At 40.7% G+C, this 18,955-nt stretch overlaps 2 protein-coding genes across 2 annotated transcripts; one reads left to right on the top strand and one right to left on the bottom strand.

Annotated features, from left to right (window-relative positions):
- The first annotated feature begins 8 nt into the window (after positions 1-8).
- On the top strand, positions 9-5,798 carry AHNAK2 (AHNAK nucleoprotein 2). Its single transcript, XM_010085396.1, has 3 exons — positions 9-1,996; positions 2,234-3,084; positions 3,784-5,798. Exons 1-3 carry the CDS (start codon positions 69-71, stop codon positions 5,796-5,798), a joined length of 4,794 nt encoding a protein of 1,597 aa, XP_010083698.1. The 5' UTR covers positions 9-68.
- Positions 5,799-11,431: 5,633 nt separating this feature from the next.
- Positions 11,432-18,394, bottom strand: PLD4 (phospholipase D family, member 4). Its single transcript, XM_010085395.1, has 7 exons — positions 18,268-18,394; positions 17,788-17,915; positions 17,419-17,619; positions 16,884-17,023; positions 14,080-14,245; positions 12,977-13,073; positions 11,432-11,640 (listed from the first exon to the last, which is right to left on the bottom strand). The coding sequence occupies exons 1-7, from the start codon at positions 18,392-18,394 to the stop codon at positions 11,432-11,434; spliced, it is 1,068 nt and encodes a 355-aa protein (XP_010083697.1).
- Positions 18,395-18,955: the final 561 nt, after the last annotated feature.

The raw sequence follows: 18,955 nt of genomic DNA, 5'->3' as shown, positions 1-18,955 counted from the left end.
GGAAAGCCGACGTCCCCAGTGCCAAAACCGAAGGAGCCGGCTGGAAGCTGGAGAAGCCCTCCCTCAAAATGCCCAAAGCTGAGATCAAAGCTCCCAAGGTGGACATCAGCCTCCCGTCCGTTGACGTGAGCCTTCCAAAGGCCAGCGTTGACCTGCAGGCGCCCGAGGCGGCCCTCACCCTCGAAGGGGAAGCAAAGGCCCCAGAGAAGGAGGCCGCGAAGACCAAAGACGGCAAGTTCAAGATGCCCAAGTTCGGCATGCCTTCCTTTGGCTGGGCCAGCAGCAGAGAGGCCAAGGGCACGACGGCCGCTGAAGTGGATGTCAGCCTCAAGGAGCCCCAGGTGACGGGGCCCTCAGGAACCGCTGAAGTCGACGTGACCCTGCCTGGGGCCGAGATCCAGGTGCCTATTTCTGATGTTGCTATGGATTTCTCATCTGGAAAAGAGGTTGATATGGGTAAAGCTAAAAGTTCTCTTTTTAGAGTACCTAAGGTTTCTCTTTCTAAAAGTTTGAAATCTCAGGCACAGAGGAAGTCTTCAGCTGAAATTTCTGTGTCAGAAGCCCTTTGTTATTCTTTAGCAGAGGATAGTCCTGCTGTTATTTCAGCCAGTTCTGGATCTAAATCTCTTCCTGATAATAAGGGAGATAGTATTTCTAAAAATTCTAAATTCAGAATTCCTAGCTTGGGTTTCTCCAAAGTTGATATTGGTTCTTCTAAAATTGAACAGGATTCCCCATTACCAAAAGGGGATATTACTCTTACTAAGTATCAGATGCATCTAGCGGAATCTGAATCAAAAACATTATCTCTTACTGACGAGAATCTTGCTGTAGCAGATCTTGAAATTTTAAATGAACGTGTTTGTTTGGAGGAAGGAAGTCTGAAGCCAAGAGGTAAAACAACATCTGCTGAAATATCTATGGTTGACACAGAGGTTACAGTTAAAATTCATAAATTCCGAAAACCAAAATTTGGAATTTCTTGGTCTAAAGGAAAACCATCAGAAGGTGACATTGGTTCCAAAGTGGAATCTGAAATTTCCAAGAGAAGGATAACATCTGATATGACTGATACTGAAAAACCAATTCAGACCTCTGATTCCGAATTAGTTTTAAAGATGCACAAGGCTTCACCTGAAGTTGTTCTGGATGCACCAGTGCTGGATGTCAGTCTCCAATCAGTGGAAGTTACCATGCCAAAATTAGAAGTGGAAATCCATGGCCCAGGTTTAGAGTGCAAGGCAGAACAGGAAGTAGTTTCAGGAGAGAAGGACACTGAGGAGAAAGAAAAGAAATTTAGAACATCAAAATTTAAACTGCCTTCATTTAGTTGGTCACCAAAGAAAGAAGCTGTTGTTCCTTCTGAAGGTGAGGGACATCTGGAAGAACCTTCATTCCCTAAAATTAAGGGTGAAAAATTCCAGGACTCTCTTCCTATATTGGAAACTGATGTTTGTGTCCCCAAACAAGAAAAAGAATATGTTTCAGTACAGAAATCTGAGAAACGGAGTAGTGGAGAAGGGGCAGGAATGGGCATAAAAATGCCAAAAGTTACAGTCTCGACTTTGGAATTTTCCAAACCACTAGTCAAAGCTCCCAAAATAGAGATGGATACTAGCATGTCTACAGGTGAGGTTACACTTCCTACATGTGAAGAAGATTACCTGACATTGAAATCAGCTGCTGCTAATGCCAGCCTGTCCACCTCAGATATTAAGATGAGAAATGAAGGCTCCCTTGAATTGAAGAGTCCTGACACAACTGTTGAAAGATCAAGTGAAATCCCTGTGGGTGATGTAGAAATAAAAATTGAAGGTCCTGAAGGAAAACCAAAAGTGTCTAAATTCCAAATGCCAAAGTTTGGAATTACACATTCTAAAGGGAAAGGGTCAGAAAAGGAGGTCATCCAATCTAAATCAGAAGTCAAGGTTCCTCAACTAAAAGCAATGGTAGAGATAGGTGACATTGCTGTTGAAGCACCAAATTTGGAGGTGGAGTATGGTACAGGAACAGAAGCTTACAGCCCTATAGTCAAAATGACCAAAGCTGACAATAAGACATCAGAGGCTGATGTTCATCTCCCATCAGCTGACATTTCTATTCCAAAAACAGACAATGATATTCAGGATTCAGATACAACACTGAAAATCAAAGGGGAAATAAAGCAAGATGGAGATGGAGAAGAGAAAGAAGGACATTTCAAAATGCCAAAATTCAAACTTCCATCCTTCAGTTGGTCACCAAAGAAGGAAGCAACTGTTAAACTGGATTCTGGAGCAAATTTGGAAGGTCATAAACTTGGTGTAACATCAAGCAGAATTGACACAGAAGTGAAAGGATCTGCAACTGATGATCAAGGTACTGGCTCAGCCCTTGATCAGGAAAGATCTACAGGAAAAGTTGAACAAAAAAGTCCAATTAAAAAGCCTCAATTTGCCATGCCTAAAATTTCACTTTCCAAGATCAAGGTTCCCAAATCTCAGACTTACTCACCAAAAGTTGAAGCTGATGCTACTATTCCTAAAACAGAAAGAGAGGGTGATGTTTCAATACAGATACCTGATATAGAAAGAAGTCATTCTGAAAGGACAGAAGAAGGGACACAAATAAGCATAAAACTGGCTGATGTTAAGATCCCCACTCTGGAGCATTACAAAATAGAAACTGGAGCTTCCCAAACTGAAATAGGAGTCAGCTCAGCAAAGATTGATACTTCTCTGCCTCTCTCAGAGGGGAGTTCTCAACAGGTTGTCCTAAAATTGAGTTCTACTGATGAAGATACCGTTGAAAAAGCAGGTATTAAGTTCCCCACAGGAGAAGCTTCAGTTGAACTGAGGAGCCCTGAAATAGTAACAGAAAGATCATCAATTGTGGATGGAAGAAAGATGAAATTGGAAGGTCCTGAAGGGAAGATTAAAATGCCCAAATTCCAGAAGCCAAAGTTTGGAATCTCCCTAACAAAAGGGAAAGGCCCAGAGACAGAGATCAGCTCTCCAAAACCAGAAGCTGAGCTAACCCAGATAAAAATGACAAATGAAATTGCTGACAGTGCTGTGGGAGTTCCCGCATCAGAACTTACATCTGGTATGTCAGATCCTGGAGTAAGTGTTTGTAAGATAAAAACACCCCAAGTTCTGACAGCTGGCATTGAAGCTCCAAAGGTAGACATAAGCCTCCAGTCAGTGTCTAAAACAATGACAGAGGGAGCTCTTGAGAGCCCTGAGGAGAAAGAAACCAAATTACAAGAAGAACATGAAATAAAAGCTGAAGAAGTTCAGATTGAAGAACATCAAGGATGGTTTAAAATGCCAAAATTCAGAATACGTGCATTTGGCAGGACATCCTTAAAGGAAAAAAAAAGTGATGCTGATATTGAAAGAAGTACGGGAGAAGCTCAGGTAGGCACTCCCTCTGCCGAAGTGCAACCTGAAACAAGTATACCTGAAAACACCTTCTCATTACCACATGCGATCACTGAAATTACTATTGGAAAAGAAGGGATTCTAAAATTAGGAGATTCTGTGAAGAGTTCTGATGTTAGCTTGTCAAAAATGGAAGGAGATATTTCATTATCCACTAAAAGAACAGATAGTAGAGTGAATATTCCAAAAACTGAAACTTATGCAGACATAGTTAAGCATGGTCCTGAAGGACAAAAAATGCATACTTCAGAATTCACAGTGTCTTCAGCAGAATTGTCTAAACCATACCAAATTGCTTCAGAAATTGACAAAGACAACAGTTTAACAAATATGTTTCCTACATGTACTCTGACTCTTCAAGACCATAAAGTCAAATCACATGATACAGAAGTCCCAAAGGTAGAAAGCTCCACTAAGTTAGGGACTTTAGGAGTAGGATGTAAACCATCAGCAGCTGAAATTACTCTGGATGCAACACAGGAGAAAATAAATGTTAGTCTTCCAAAGGAAGAGCTAGATATTCAAAATCAAGAGGGACTAATTAAAAAGGGAAAGATAAAGGGTGAGATGAAAGTTATAGGAAAAGACAGTGAAGGAAGCCAATTAAAAAGGCCTACATGTGAATGGTCTACAACAAAGGGATCAGAAGATGGTGCTTATGTTGCAGCTAAACCAGAAGATCTAAAGGTAGAAGTTCCAGGAGTGAAGATGGATGCTAGAGTAGATCCTGAAATGAAATTTCAAGTGAAAAGTGTTGAAAAGGACATGTCTGCCGGGATGGAAGTGCAAGTAGAAGATAGAGCAGAAACAAGTAAAATTAAAACATACAAGTTTAAGATTCCAAAGTTCAGAATGCTGCATTCGGAAGTGAAGGGTTTTGAAGGTGATATCAATTTGCCAAAGTCAGAAGCCGATTCCATATCTGAAACTGAAATAGGCACAGCAGAAATGCAGTTTCAAAAAAGAGGAGGATCTATTGGCCTGAAAAGTCCAGCTCTAGATCATATGGAAGCATCTGCCAGAACAACAGTGGAAACAGTGGACAAATCACAAGGTGTCTCAGAAGTAAATATTAAAATTCCCAAACTAAAAATACCAAGATTCACTTTCAAAACTCTCCCAACTGAAGCTGATGTTTTAGTGTCAAAAGTGGTAGCAGATCCAAAGGGATCTAGTACTGACATTGAAATAGTGCAACTGCAAGCAAGCTCTGCTATCCCTGAGGAAACACCAGAGGCTCTAGAGGGTGGTATTCAAAAAGCAAAAAGCAAGATTCTAACATTGACTGAACCTGACATTAAAACAGCACAGATGACTACTACCGTAGAGTCCTCCCTTTCCCATGCAGGGCAAGACATTCACTGGTCGTATGTAGAGGGCCAAGAGGTGAGTGAGAAAGTAGAACCTGAGCATGTTGCTATTGAAAGGTGTGAGATTTACACTACTGAAATAGTGAAAGAGTCAGAGATCCTCTCATCAGAAGTCAAAACTGCAACTTTGGGATTCTCATTGCTCAAGGTGAAGTTGCCTGAATCACACAGCAACTTAGAAGTGCTAGTCCAGCAGCTGTCAACAGAAGGTGTATCAGTGAGCAAACCTGAATGTGCTGATGAAAGCTTCAGAGTAGCAGCACAGACGACTGACAGTGCTGAGCTTAAACTATCTGACAAATCACACGGTGAGACTGAAAAATCTGGTGAAGTAAGTTTGCCAAAGTTAAAAACACTTGCTGTTGAAGCAAAGCCTTCCAGTAAAGTTGAAGAGAGTCTTCCTGATAAATCACCAGAGGGAGTAACTGCAGGTCCTCTCTCTAAAGATGAGGATGTAGCTGAAGCACTAGAAGATGAAGAAAAAGACATAACCAATGAAAAAGAAAAGACTGATAGTAAAAGATCTCCTGGAAGATTCAAATTTTGGCTTCCAAGTATTGGCTTTTCATCTTCTGCTGATGAAACAAGCATGGATTCTAAAACAGAAGTGAAAAAAGCAGTTCCAGAAGATGTGAAACCTGCTGACACATCAGATAATGAGTCTTCTAAGCAAACTGAAAAAACTGGATGGTTTAGATTTCCCAAGCTTGGTTTCACATCTCCTTCCAAAAAGGCTAAGACTGTTGGCAAAGAAGACATGGGTCATAAAGAGGGAAGAATCTCAGATGAAGATAGCCCATCAGATAAACCTGATGTATTTTTTGATGCGCAGGAAAGCTTATCACCTAAAGAAACAGCAGAGGATGAAAAAGTTGAAATTGATGGGGGCTCATCTGATGTTCCAGTTTCTCGAACTATTGTGACATCTTCAGCAAGAACTGAACTAATCTTGTTGGAGGAAGAAAAAGATAGTCAATGTACTATTTCTGGAGATCCAACCAAATAAAGACAGCCTTTCCTCAACCCTCAATGAAAATAAAATAATCTATATGTACAGAAAAAATGTTTTCTTAATTTTCTAGTATCTGAAAAATAAACAAAAAGCAAAGCTGATGTTAATGAAAATAGTTGAACAGAATTTACCACATTTAAATTTTCAAGCTCATGGACGTGCTATTCTGTACACTAATAAAAATACTGATTTCTTCAAATCTGACCCAAAGATGACAATCATGCCAGGTACAGAGGAGTCCATAGTTTTAGCGAAGTCTGAAAAGATGCCTGAACCCTGAAAGCAAAACCTGGAAAGGCTTGATGATAGCAAAAAGACTTGTTAAATAGGGTTCTCAAAAACACACCAGTTATGTTTAGGTTAAAGGTTACTTCCAGAATGGAGTATAAACTAGTACTATGAGAACTATATTTACTTGTTTAGATTTTGGACCTTTCTGACCTACTTTTGCTTTCTTATTAAAATATTTTTCTTTATTTCAGCTAAGGTAATATGTATATTCCACAAACATTTTACAATGCAAAATAAAACCAAAATACTAGTGTAGAGAGACTAACGCTTTACCTCTTCCTCTCTTCTCATTTTTTTGGTTATTGTGGTGGGTCATATTTAGCCTTAAAATAATTTTTTTAAAAACCCCAAACAACAGAATAAATTCAAGACCAAAAAATATGTAACTAATTCACACTTTTTAAGATGCCAAAATAAAACATGCTGACAAAGAATAATTATTAAAATGTGGATAAATAAATTTTAATGTATATATTTATTGGATAGTTAAATGCAGAGAATGGTCTGCCACACTGGTGGAATTGCTTCAAAGATTTTCTGGGAAAGGAGATGTATATAATTATTTGCTTCTTTGTTTATATTAATGCTCTGTCAAGTGCACAACAAAAAACAGAGTGCTTATGTGACAGCCTTCACGTGTATCATTTAACACTGTCTGTATTCTTAATTCACAATAAACTCACCATATGAATAATAACTTGAGTAGCATGAGTCACTGATAGTGCTGTTAGCATTTTCTGATTCTGAAAATCCCAGTTTAAATTTGCAAAAATCCTGAGTTTCATAGCTTTGCATGTGCAGACATACTTCATTATAGTAGTTTTCCTATCCTGTATTTTCTTTCTCCATATTCTACTTAATACAGACAGAGCAAAATGTTTAGAAACGGGGCTGTAAAGGAAGTGTACTTGGTTGTTGAACCATCTGTAGCCTGCGATGTTCTTCATTTCTATATCTTTGTGGTAGGCTTCAATATTCTAAAAACTGCTGGCAATTATTCTAAAGAGAACTCTCTCTCTGAACAGACTGCTCACATAAGTGTTAGGCATGTATCATTTATTTGGATCATGCAGCATTTCCCTGAAATTTCCCTAAGTGTATAAGTCATTATTCAAGACACCCAAAATTACCACATCATACAGCAATGGCATATAGCAGGACCAAGGAAATCATTGTGATCAGGACAGAAAAATTGAGTCCAGAAAGAGGTAATGTATTTAATAAAGGACATCCCATTCTAACAGCAGCTCACACCTGCCTGCAAAGCAGCCTTCACATAACACGTTTCTCAAGTAGTGTCCATGTACTTAGGCCAACAATAGAAATCAACCTAGACAGCACTGAATGTAGGAGTCTGTTGCAAAGGCGACAGAACTAAGTCAATTAAAATTGAGCTCTGAGACAGCGATGACCACAGAGTAATAATCACAATGATGTTTTTAAAAGAGGAATGAAATTTTTTTAGAGCGGTACAGAAAAGCAGCAGCAATAAAATCTTCTTCCAAATAGGCTACTGTCGGCTTTGGGAAAGATGCAAATTAGCAAAAAACAAGAGTACAAAGTATTACTCAATGGTCTGACTGCAGGAATAGCTAAGAAAAACCCTCAAAAGGGTGGAAGGAGCGCAGATACAAAGTGCAGAACACAGACATTTTGCCAACAGGCTGATTCTGACCCCACCTGCATACTTAGTTCGAGGTGCTCAGGTTGTTCTTCTAACTGTGTAGGTTTCCTTGATTACTGATACATATTTTTTAACATCTGAAAAAGTGGGCTGTTCAGCTAAACATCTACATACAGTCTCCAGCCAAACAAACCTACAACAGTGATTTGACATGCAAAAGAAGGTATAAATGCATTAAAAAGAAAGACACTCCCAATCTGGTAATTTCTTTTGTTAAGACACGAATACATCTCTATTGGTTGTCTATTTTGTTGTTATATTTGAAGCAGGACCTCTCATATATCCCAAAGACAAGACAGTCAAAATTAATCCTGAATGAGATAAGCCATATGAAGAATAGTAGAGCGTAGCATAGCATAGCACAGTTCAATTGGAAGGGATCTACAGCCATCATCAAATCCAACAGCCTGACCACTTTAGGGCTGACCAAAAATTAAAGCATGTTATTAAGGGCATTGTTAAAATGCCTCTTAAAGCACTGGCAAGCTTGGGACATTGACCACCTCTCTAGGAAGCCTGTTCCAATGTTACCACCCTCTCGGTATAGAAATGTTTCCTAATGTCAAGTCTGAACCTCCCCTGATGCAGCTTTGAACCATTCCCAGGTGTCCTATCACCGGATCCCAAGGAGAAGAGCTCGGCACCCCCCTCTCCGCTTCCCCTCCTCAGGAAGCTGCAGAGAGTAGCAGTCTGTAAGTCAGTGCCCATGACAGAAGAGCTATCTTCCAGGGATTATGGAGATATTTATGACTGTCAAAAAATTAAGTGTACATTGATATAGCATAAATGGTAGATGAAAAGTTTTCTCAGTACCTGGATGAAAGCAACAAAAGTATGATTTATCTGGATCAGCTGGGAAAGGAAAATCCTGGGTAATGGGGGAAAAAACTGAGAACAGGTTATACTAAAACTTTTGGAACAAGCTCGTGTGAAGCCAGATGACCTTGCAGTCCTGTCAGAACTCATAAAACTTACGGACCCAGCTAGGTTCGGTCTTGCTGTCATCTGCACTGCTGTCAGCAGCACTATAGCCTCATGCACTGCACCAAACCAAGTGCTCTCAGAAGCGAGACTGATGGGAGAGCAGCACAGCAGCTCCGTGTCAAAGCCACTCCGGTAAAGCAGGGCTGGTTCACTTAACTTGTGCTCCATTGTAACACAGGTACACGAGATCAGCTGATCAGAGGAGAGTATTCATGCTCAAGAGCCAAACCAGCAACTTTTTCTAGACAGGAATAAGCCAATACTGAGAAAAATCTGAACTGCCTGCAAGCAAACTAGAAAATCAATCCAAGGATAATAAATAGATGCTAATGAATACTACTGGAGGCCCCAGCTTACATTTGGTACAGTCCTTAACTTGAGGAAATCACAACCTAAATGAAAGAGACAGGGTGGGTGGATAAGGACTATTATTAACCCTGTTTCGTAAATGGAAAAGTACTAAGAGACTCAAAGCCTGGTTATAATTTACACCATGTTCCAACTTTAGAAGAGAGAACAAGTAAATTAGAATCAGGCTACAAAGAAGCCTAAAAGGTCTTACAAGGAACCAGGGAAACAAACTCAAGTGCCTCTTAGATCCAGTTCATTGTCTTAATCATAAACCCCTTCCTTCATATGTAGAGGAAAAACAGCACATATGATGCCAGTAAAGAAAAGGAAAGAGCATGAAGCATAAGCATCAATTTTTCCTTTATAAGCTGAAGCTTACCCCACACATGTCTTATATTACCAGAAGATAAGTCTCCCAGCTTGCTCAGAAACTATGTCCCACTGAACAACTTATCCAGCACTGTCAGATTTGAGCTCACAGGTAGAGGAGAAAGAAGTTTTGGTCTTATTCCTACAATAACTATTGCCGCAAGAGAGTGAAAACATAGCTTCGAGTGCCATCTAGAGGAGTGCAGGCCTCTACAGAAAATGTGTTGGTTGAAGATGTAACTCCTCAAAACAGATTTTCAAACTGACCCACCATTCCCGTGTTCTCATTGCACTGGGAAAAACCTGTTTGATATCATTCTTGCATGCAAGTATTAATACAGATATGTTTGTTGGTACAGGACAATAAACCTGAGAAATGGAGCTAGTGAAAACCAGCCGGGGAGGTTCTACTTTGACAGAAATTTTAATTAGTGAATGGAAATCTCAAAATATTAAACAGTCTCTAGAAAGGAAATAGGGGAGGAGAGCACTAAAAGCACCTGCATCTTCCTCAACATGCTTGCACGTATGTGAATACTCACAAAATTTCAGTGTTCTCTGTAAACGTAGCTACATGACTTAAAAGTTTGCCTTAATAACAACAAGCATTGATCATTGTAATGATGGATAAAACGATCCAAGGAATCTCAGAAGTGTCCGGAAGAGATAGCTAAGGAGCAGCCTGGAAATCTAAAAATGAAAAATCGGTTGGGAGAGTCTCCAAAAGACCTCATGAGGAAGGTGCCTTATTTACATGGGGATTTGTGTGTATTCACAAAGATATAAATCAGTCCACACATAAAAGATCACAGCAGGTCCCTTTGTCCTTCACAGCACAAAGGGCAGGGGTTCAAAAGCACCAGACACTTCCTCTGGAGGATGCGAGGTTGCACCATCATGGGGAAGCCTGTACTCCTACTACCCAGAGCTGTGTCTGCAGCAAGAAAGAGATGGCCTCAGAGCCAAAATGCAACTGAATGAGGCCCTGCCACACAGGAGTGAAGCCATCAGCTGCCACATGCCTTTCAGGGCTGGAGAGGTCTGCTGTGGTTTCACAGCTCAGATACAGAGTGCCAGGACAGGGTCAGGTTTGCCCGACCCTTCTGCGCAGCCGTGCTGTGGGCTTTTGCCTTGGGCTCTCTCGCCTCTGCTGTACATCAGTCCCAAAGAAAAAAGTTCACTTTGTGACTCCACTTCCAGTATCAGGCAAAGATGCACAGCCCTGGTGAGATTCACAGAGCCCCAGCCCAGCACTCATGCAGCAGCTTGACCCCGCTCCCTCCATCCTATTTGCTGCGTGATGCCAATGCACAGACATCCAAACATCCCCAGATGCTCAGGGGTCCAGGGCAGCTGGGCTGGAAGCTGGCCCCAAGATGTAAATCCCAGGTATTTAACTCTGGCAGCTAGCCTCAACACTTAAACACAGGTATTTCCCTGTACCTCTAATTCCTAAATGCTTTTAAAGATCTGCCCTCATTATTGTAGGTGATTACTTACATGGCTCAAATCTGAAAGTGGCCAGGAGTTTATTAAAAATATGCTTAAACACATGTAAGCAAACACTGTTTATGGAACATTAAGGTTGAAATATATAGCTTCCTAAGATAAAATAGCACAGCAATAATGATCTGCATCCCTGAGGTACTGAGATCTAGATGTATCTTCCATGTTTGCTTTAGTATCAGACAGCTTGTCATATAACACTGTATTCATTTCATTAACTCTGGGATGAGGTAATCACACAAAAAAGGAAATGTCACACACTGACTGATGGTTTTGCAGGTAGAGTCAACTGTGAATGTTCTCGCATCATCGAATCATGTGGACGCCACAAGGAAGTGATTTCTCTGACAAAGACATAAAGAAGAAAGCTCCTTGTTTTGCACAGGGAACAAAGTTCAAATATATTTTTTGTTTCTATTTTAAATGTATATTTCAATTCACTTCAGAGTCCGCCGCTCCAGTTACAGTCTTTCTGTCCCTGCACATCTTCCAGATTCACGGCATATTTGGAATTCCAGTCTCTCTCAAAAAGGTTTTTTAATTGTTCCTGGATAGGCAGTTGCCTTCTTTGCAGGTTGGTGGAATTCTGTTTGATAATTAGTCCCACGCCAGCTGTATTAACAAAGTAATCTTCTGACCAATTGGAAGTCCCTATGCAATGAAAAAGTAGCTAATTAGAAAACATTTATTTCCCAGTGTTCTGTTTGATCTCCATACTTGTTAAGTTCACGTTGCCTGGCTTTGCTGATTTGCTGTACAACTGCAAATCTCATTAGGACCAACAGAGGAGCAAAAAACAGGTCACCTCCTTCTTATTCCAGACCCCAGGTTTTGGAAAGTCAGTAGGAACTGCAACCCTGAAGCTTGATAACCTTCTGATTCCTTACAGCCTGTGACAGAGATGCACAAATCTACTTATTGTAAATATGGGAATAGAGTGCAACATTTGGATATAAAGAGGAGTAAAAGCCAGTGTTTGATATGAGTTTATGTGCTTAAAGAAAAAAAAAACCTTAATGGACTTAATTGTCTTTATTTGTTAAAGGAAAACAAGAGGAGAAACTGTACCCTTGATCAATAAATCCTCAGGGGCTGTTCTGAGCTCAGCATGTAATGCCTGCTTTTAAACCAGGCAAAGCTGTCAGTCCAGCTGTAGACATTGTGTAGAGCTTTCTCCAAAGCTACCACAATTCAGAAAGTCAAACACTGTGAAAAATAAACATTTTATCACCTAGCACTTCTCCTGGTGTTCGCCTTTTCCAGAAAAATCTACTGTCAATTCCAGAAGGCGCTTAGGCATGAAAATAAATCTGTGTGTCTGTCTTCAAGACAACTCAGTAAGAAATAAGTTTTATTAAAGGCAATTGGAGATGCAAGTCCTCAGCCCATTGGAAGACTGGGCTATTTGCTGGTTTGCATTGCTTAGAAGATGAGCTGACTGAAATGAGAGAGCTCTTTCACATTCCCTTTTTGGAGGGAACCTAATAAAAGAGTAAAAAGTAAACACCATCCTGACTTTCAGGAACTGAGCAGCAATTGACATTACTGTTTTCTCATTTCCTTTCCTGGAATTCTGTTCAACAAACAGTGCATGGAATTAATTCCTCCCAGCAATTTCTTTTTATTAAAGCAAGATAATGTTATACACTAGAGCATCAGCTATCACTGCATCATTCTGAGCACAGCCTGTGAAATTCCCGCTGTGCTTGTCACAGGCTGTGCACTCAGACGTGTCATGCTCTGTTCTTAATGGTTCACAGTCATATGAAATAATCTCTTACTGAACTTGACCTACATTATTGTCTCCCCTTCGCATCTCTGCTTCTTTACCCATGACAGACATTCTGATAAAGCCATATACTTTGATATGTTTATCTGCTTTACATGGCAAAATGAGGGCTTTTTTGATATTGCAACCCATCCTATCTCAGTCTCAGTCCTATCGATCTGAAGATACTGTAAGCATTTGGAAAAATGGAATACATACCAATATAGGCGACTTTATCAGTCACCATGTATTTGTTGTGATTCACTCTCCCATGAGGAATATTTGTGTGATTCAGAACTGGAACAATGAAGAGTTTCTGGAAGTAGAGAAATTAAAAACAAAAGTATAAATACCAGAGTGAGGAGCATACTGAATAATTGGACAATGCGGACTTTCTATATTTTCACCGAATAGAATAGTACAAATAGAACAGAAGAGAATAGTCCACTCACTATTATGAAATTTACCATAAAAGAGATTTTACTGTTATCCAAGAAAACTAACAAATAGTACTTCCACTATACATAAAATTGGATAAGCAATTGAGATCAAATAAGGATAATGTTTTCTTCACAATGTTCCATTAGTGGCACAGCTATTATCATTACAGGGCAGACAATTAAATGCCGTTTTAGGCAGCTGTTTAATAGATCTGCATTTACCACTGATTGCTGCTCTTATTTTGTGCTAGAATGGGCTGATCACAGACACAAGGAGTACTGCAGGCAACAATAATGCCTAACTTCTTGTGTTATCTCTTATTAAAATCTACATTTCTGTTCCTTTTTTTTTTTTTTGTTTTAAATCATTCCTCCTCACTTCTGTGTCTTCTCTCTCTCATGGTAACTGCATCTCCACTTGATGCATTCCAGACTGGTGCCCATGGCCTCTGTGTAATATTTAATGTTTGAAAATGGGTCCATTTGTATAGGCAGTCAGCAGAGCTCTTAATTGTAAAAAACTGACAGAATTAGACCCATTTAAGATACTTCATACAGGAAAAGGTCTACGATAAGAGCACTGAGTTGACATACAAGCTGTTACTGTCATGTTACTTGGTAAAAGTGACTGCCTAGATAATGGCGCAAGCTCTGCAGCTAGGCACATCCCTTGGTATCACTACCAGCTTGCGATAGCTGCTTCCTCAAAGATTATCTCTTGGGCCTTATTTTCTCAAGGACCTGAAACAGTCACTGCAACAATGGACAGCCTGCTTCTCTAAAACCTGATACGTGCACACACAACTGGCATCTTAGACTCAAAAATCAGTGTGGGGCCCATATCCTAAAGCTGTCCTTCTAAAATCAGGTTTCTTATCATACCACATCAACACTGATGTGGGCAGATGGGTTGTTGAGAGCACGCAGGGATCTCAGATAGTAGAGCATGTCTGGGTCGGAGTGGGTCCAGCAGCTGACCAGAAGCCGGATTTGTACTCTGTAGTTGAAAGCTGCACGTCTCAGAGCATTGTCAATGGCTGGCCAGTATCTAGAGAAAATGAGGTGAGTGGAAAAAGGGCTATTTTTGAAACAGTTCCGTAGAAAGCTGTGACAATAAACTGAGAATACAAGTGACACCGTGCACAGATGGGATCTGTGTAAGAGAAGCACTTGTGCCTTCAGTGGAGGTATAAATAAGATTTCTGCCTTCTACCCAGCCAGTTCTTTTCCCAGTGTGTTTTGAGATCTCCCATCTCTGCCAAATTGGGTTGAAATTGATCAAAAAATTTAAAGCTTAGTAAAGTGCATGTACACAGATACACACACAGCATGGTGCCATCATGCTCCTTTCCCTAGGAAACTAAAAATAACAGTAGCAACTCCAATGTGAAGTCAGCTAGCTCATACAGCATGAAGTCAAAAAGAAAGCACAGAGCCCAGAGAAAGCCCAAGAGCCATTTTGCAGAATATGGCCATTTTAGGACCCTGGAGACTTGTTTCTAGTGTCCACGGTGGTCCTGTGCCATCAGCCAGCATGGACAGGCTCTATCCCTCCCCATCCCTCCTCTCTGCCTTTAGTATGCCGTGTGCCCCCGAGGTAACAAACACAGCTGTGCTCTCGGGAACACAGGGCTGTCCATTTTCCTGACATTTGTGCATGCAGTGGCTTAGGGAAAAAAATTCAACATCCTTCATCCAACTACACAACAGTAAAAGCTGGACAATGTACATCCCAGGACTAATAACTCCAAACATTTTCATTCTGTAGATCCTAGCAAGTGCTGCATGGAGGAAGACAAGCATCTTTAGTACAGGGTGGAGGACTGATATAGAGAGGCCTGGCATGTGTTCACAGTCCCATGAGCAATGATGAATTAATTTGCCTAACTTATTCCTTTTGGTCTTATGTACAAAGGCCTGAATTCTCAAGGCCTCCCTCACACATCATCCTATCATGACCAACAGACCAGCCATGTGCTTTCAGGCTCAGGCTGACTTGTAGAACCTGAAAAACTCGGAAAACCATGCTATTTAGAAATGCTATATTTTATAACATTTTCAATTTTTTAAATATATCCGTTTCTAGTTGATTAACACTTAGGTATAAAGACAGTAGCTTTGTTCCCTCCGCCTCAGCTGCTGGAGGAACCTAACCTGAACTAATCAGCCCCAATTCATTACAGTACAGCTGGTTGCTGTGGAGATAGCCTGAGGCCCCGCGACGCTTTCCCTGGGCCTTTCAAACTCATGTTTTTATTAGATCAGGCCCTAGATGTCACAAATGGTGGATTTAAGGCTTCAGAGGGAGAATGAGGAGTATTAACACACTCATTCCTAAGGGAGAAAGGAGACTTTCTGTGAACCTATTCTTAGCTAAAAGCAGAGATAAGAAACCCAAAGATTCAACTGTACAACACAGAAACCAAAAATCCTCTAAGCTGTGAGATTTATTAAAATATTCTCCACGTGGAAGCTAGTCTTAGAGGTTTTGTTTCAAGGACAGTGTAATTATCTGTGTCTATTATCGTACGCCCTTCCTGCTAACACACACATGGCCAGCTGAGCAGCAGAGGCTTCACACAGTCATGGTATAATTCTGGCTGAATGGCAACCCAGAGCTCACCCTCTTCTTTAAAAGCCATATTGCATATAATTGTTTCACTTGAACTTACTTCTGTTGATCTGATCTAGGTGTTCCTGCTCCGGCAGGGGGATTGGACTAGATGATCTTTCGAGGTCCCTTCCAATCTCTAACATTCTGTGATTCTGTGATTCTTTATCAGATTATTTAGACGATTGTAAACAAACTCAAAAATGTTTTAAGTAGGCAATACTCAGAGCACTTGGTTGCATGTAAACTTCGTAATTCAAGCATATCTAAGAGGATTTGGAGTCTTGGTGGTTGCCCCATGACTGACTAACTTTCTGTGTTACTCAGATTTGAGTTGATGTGCAGTCTGCATAATTCTGCTGTGACCTTGGGCAGCCCACTGGGACCATGGCAGTGGTCCCCCACACACAGTTTCATCACTCCAGAACACCACTACCATCTTCTTTTTGAGACATGCTGCTGCATGCACCCAGCACGCTTCAGGAACTTGGATGTCCTTAGATAGAATATAAAAAAATAAAAGCCCAGAAGTTTATTTTAGAGACTGTTTCAGCTACCATTGCAGAGGTCAGCAAGGACAGTTAAGAACTGACTTCTAAACTGTGGGTCAGGTAGGTCAGGCAGGTGGCAGAGACAGAAGTCAAGAGTCTTCAGAAGTAGAAAACCGAAAGAGAGAAACAGAAGCAGAAGAGAGGAGCAAAGCAATATTTTCTCTTAAAAAATCCGACGTCAGATATATTTCTGCTGTTCCGATTCCTCTCTCTATTCATAAAGCTGCTCTGTTGTGTTTTGAAGGGAGTTGTACCTGACTGGCCCTAGTCTGGCACTTTACACTTTTCGTGCTGTGTGAAGGGCACAGGAGGCTGCTCTGAAATGCTAGCGAAGCACATGGGCAATATTGGATACCATCCTTCGTGTATCATCAGTATTTCCACAGTCCACAAGGTGGTCGTGAATGCAGAGCAAAGCCTCAGTTCTCTCCACTCTGAATATTTTCATTGCAGAAGGCAGGGAATAGTAACATTTTTCCTTTAAATAGTGCAGTCAACTGATTTGCTCAGGATTAAAATCGTACCTTTCTGGATGAACGAAACGGCTGGTAGGGAAATATTCCATCACAGAAACATAGACAAACTTCTGCGCCTCACTGATAATACTGATTATAGCAAAGAGGTCATTGGTGCGACCTTCTGGACAAAATGCTGGAGGAGAAGCCTGTAAAGAAGAAAACACGCAGGTCAGTGATTTCATCCTGTTTCTGTCAGACTGTGAGTCGTTTATATTAACATTTGTTCAGTTTTCATTAAAATAGCACAAAGCATTTGAGGTGGACCGCTGTTGTTCTTCATGCCTTCCACGTCCCGATGGGCCAGATACTTACTGACATATTGAGCCCACAGGTGATTAAAGGAGACCTCCACCCCATCCTTGCCATACTTCCTGACAGCTGAAGCTGAGTCAACCCTTATTCCTTGACTAGTTCCAGAGAAACCTGTTGAATGCATTATTATCCAACTGGAGCACAACTAACTGAGGACTGCTGGAGAAACTCTTCTGGACAATAGTTAAACATAGTTAAAATCTGTCTTGTTATTTTAAAACATACTTACAGAAAGATAGGCTTTTGTCAAGATTCCATTAAATTCTACTTCCAGAGGATGATGCTTGTTAATGTGGGTGGAATAATTAAGAGGCCAAGGGAATGGGATGGTAGCATTAGCATGTCCAAGATCCCAGTAAGTACTAAATGTTTTCCAGAGGTCTTTGGCCAAGCAGCTGCAGTTGTATATCACCGCACCAAACTCTTTAACCTGCAAAGAGAGCAAACTATGTCACAGCCCCAGAAAGAGCCACCTCAACCTCCAGGAGTTTATTTGCTGTTTCTCAGTCAATATTTTACATCATTATGATTTTTCTCTGTTATGCGCTGGGACATGAATTTTCTCCCAGATTTTTGAATATGCAGCAGCAGAGCTTACCTGAGATAAAGATCTCCAGTCCATATTTGCACTACCAATATATATGTGTTTCATATCTACAATCCAGAATTTGCTATGCAACACTCCTCCTGTCAAATGTCCAAAATCAATCTTTTTTACATGAGCCCCTGCAGTGAAAGAGTTTAGATACAGCATGGAGATGGTAATCTATACTGCTCCCCTGACAGCCAGAACATGTCTGGATGTCTAATATCTGCAGCTGGCAATAACTACCAAAAATTCCCAAGCACTCATTCCTGGGAATACAATAACTTGCAAAAATATACAAAATGTGAACTTTAAGAAAAATCCTTAGATCTGTTGATATACAGACAGAAATCACCAACTAGTGAATACATCGTGCTTGTCCTGTGAACCCGTGTAAGCACCATGCCAGAATAGGCCTTGAGGACCAGTTTCTCTCAGATGCCTTTTTGCATTACTGAAGTTCTGAGGATGTCACTGAAGTGAGATAATTACCTTTTTCCTCTAAAAGCTCAAGGTCAGTTGAATTTGTAGCCAAAGTTGGTATACTTGCTGCAACATACACAGAGACATTCTCTGCGAGTAATCTCTCAAACCTCTTCAGAATATCTTCACCCTGCATGGTACATTGTTTGTTCGTATTTATATTTTGTTATAGAACATTTTGTAAAATATCTGCAAGTACAGTGTTACTAACGGATGCTTCCTTTGAAGAACCCCAATGCAAGCAAGGTCAGAAAATTCACCTATTTCAGGAGTGTTTCAACCCCAGAAAAAAGGGAACAAATATTCTGATCCAATGTATGAATCAAAGTTTATTTTTTATCATTTCATGCTATTAGAGATGAGGTTTAAAAGTACAACCACAAACATCCCAGACTTCAAAGGTAAATGCCACAATGAAGATCAACTGTTGGATGCTGATGCTCAACAGATCATCTGTGTCTTTTCTCCCTGAGGTTAGAAGTAACAGAGGTTGTCCTAAACTGAGCTGTCCCTTCAGCAGAGACAGGGCTCAGCCTTACATCTGTCACTTGATCTTCTTCTCATGTGGAGGAAATGAGTCAGCTTACAGCACCAGACCCAGCTGGTGAGGAAAAGAAGAGTGGTCCCAGAGAGTGAGGACAATGAGAAAGGTGTGCCAGGAGGGAGGCTGTGGAGAACTAGTCCCTGCAGTTTTGCA

The sequence above is a fragment of the Pterocles gutturalis genome, unplaced genomic scaffold (genome assembly GCF_000699245.1).
Source record: "Pterocles gutturalis isolate BGI_N339 unplaced genomic scaffold, ASM69924v1 scaffold2785, whole genome shotgun sequence".
NCBI lineage: Eukaryota > Metazoa > Chordata > Aves > Pterocliformes > Pteroclidae > Pterocles > Pterocles gutturalis.
Note: the sequence above shows the minus strand (reverse complement) of the source record. Positions and strands in the feature narration are given on the sequence as shown.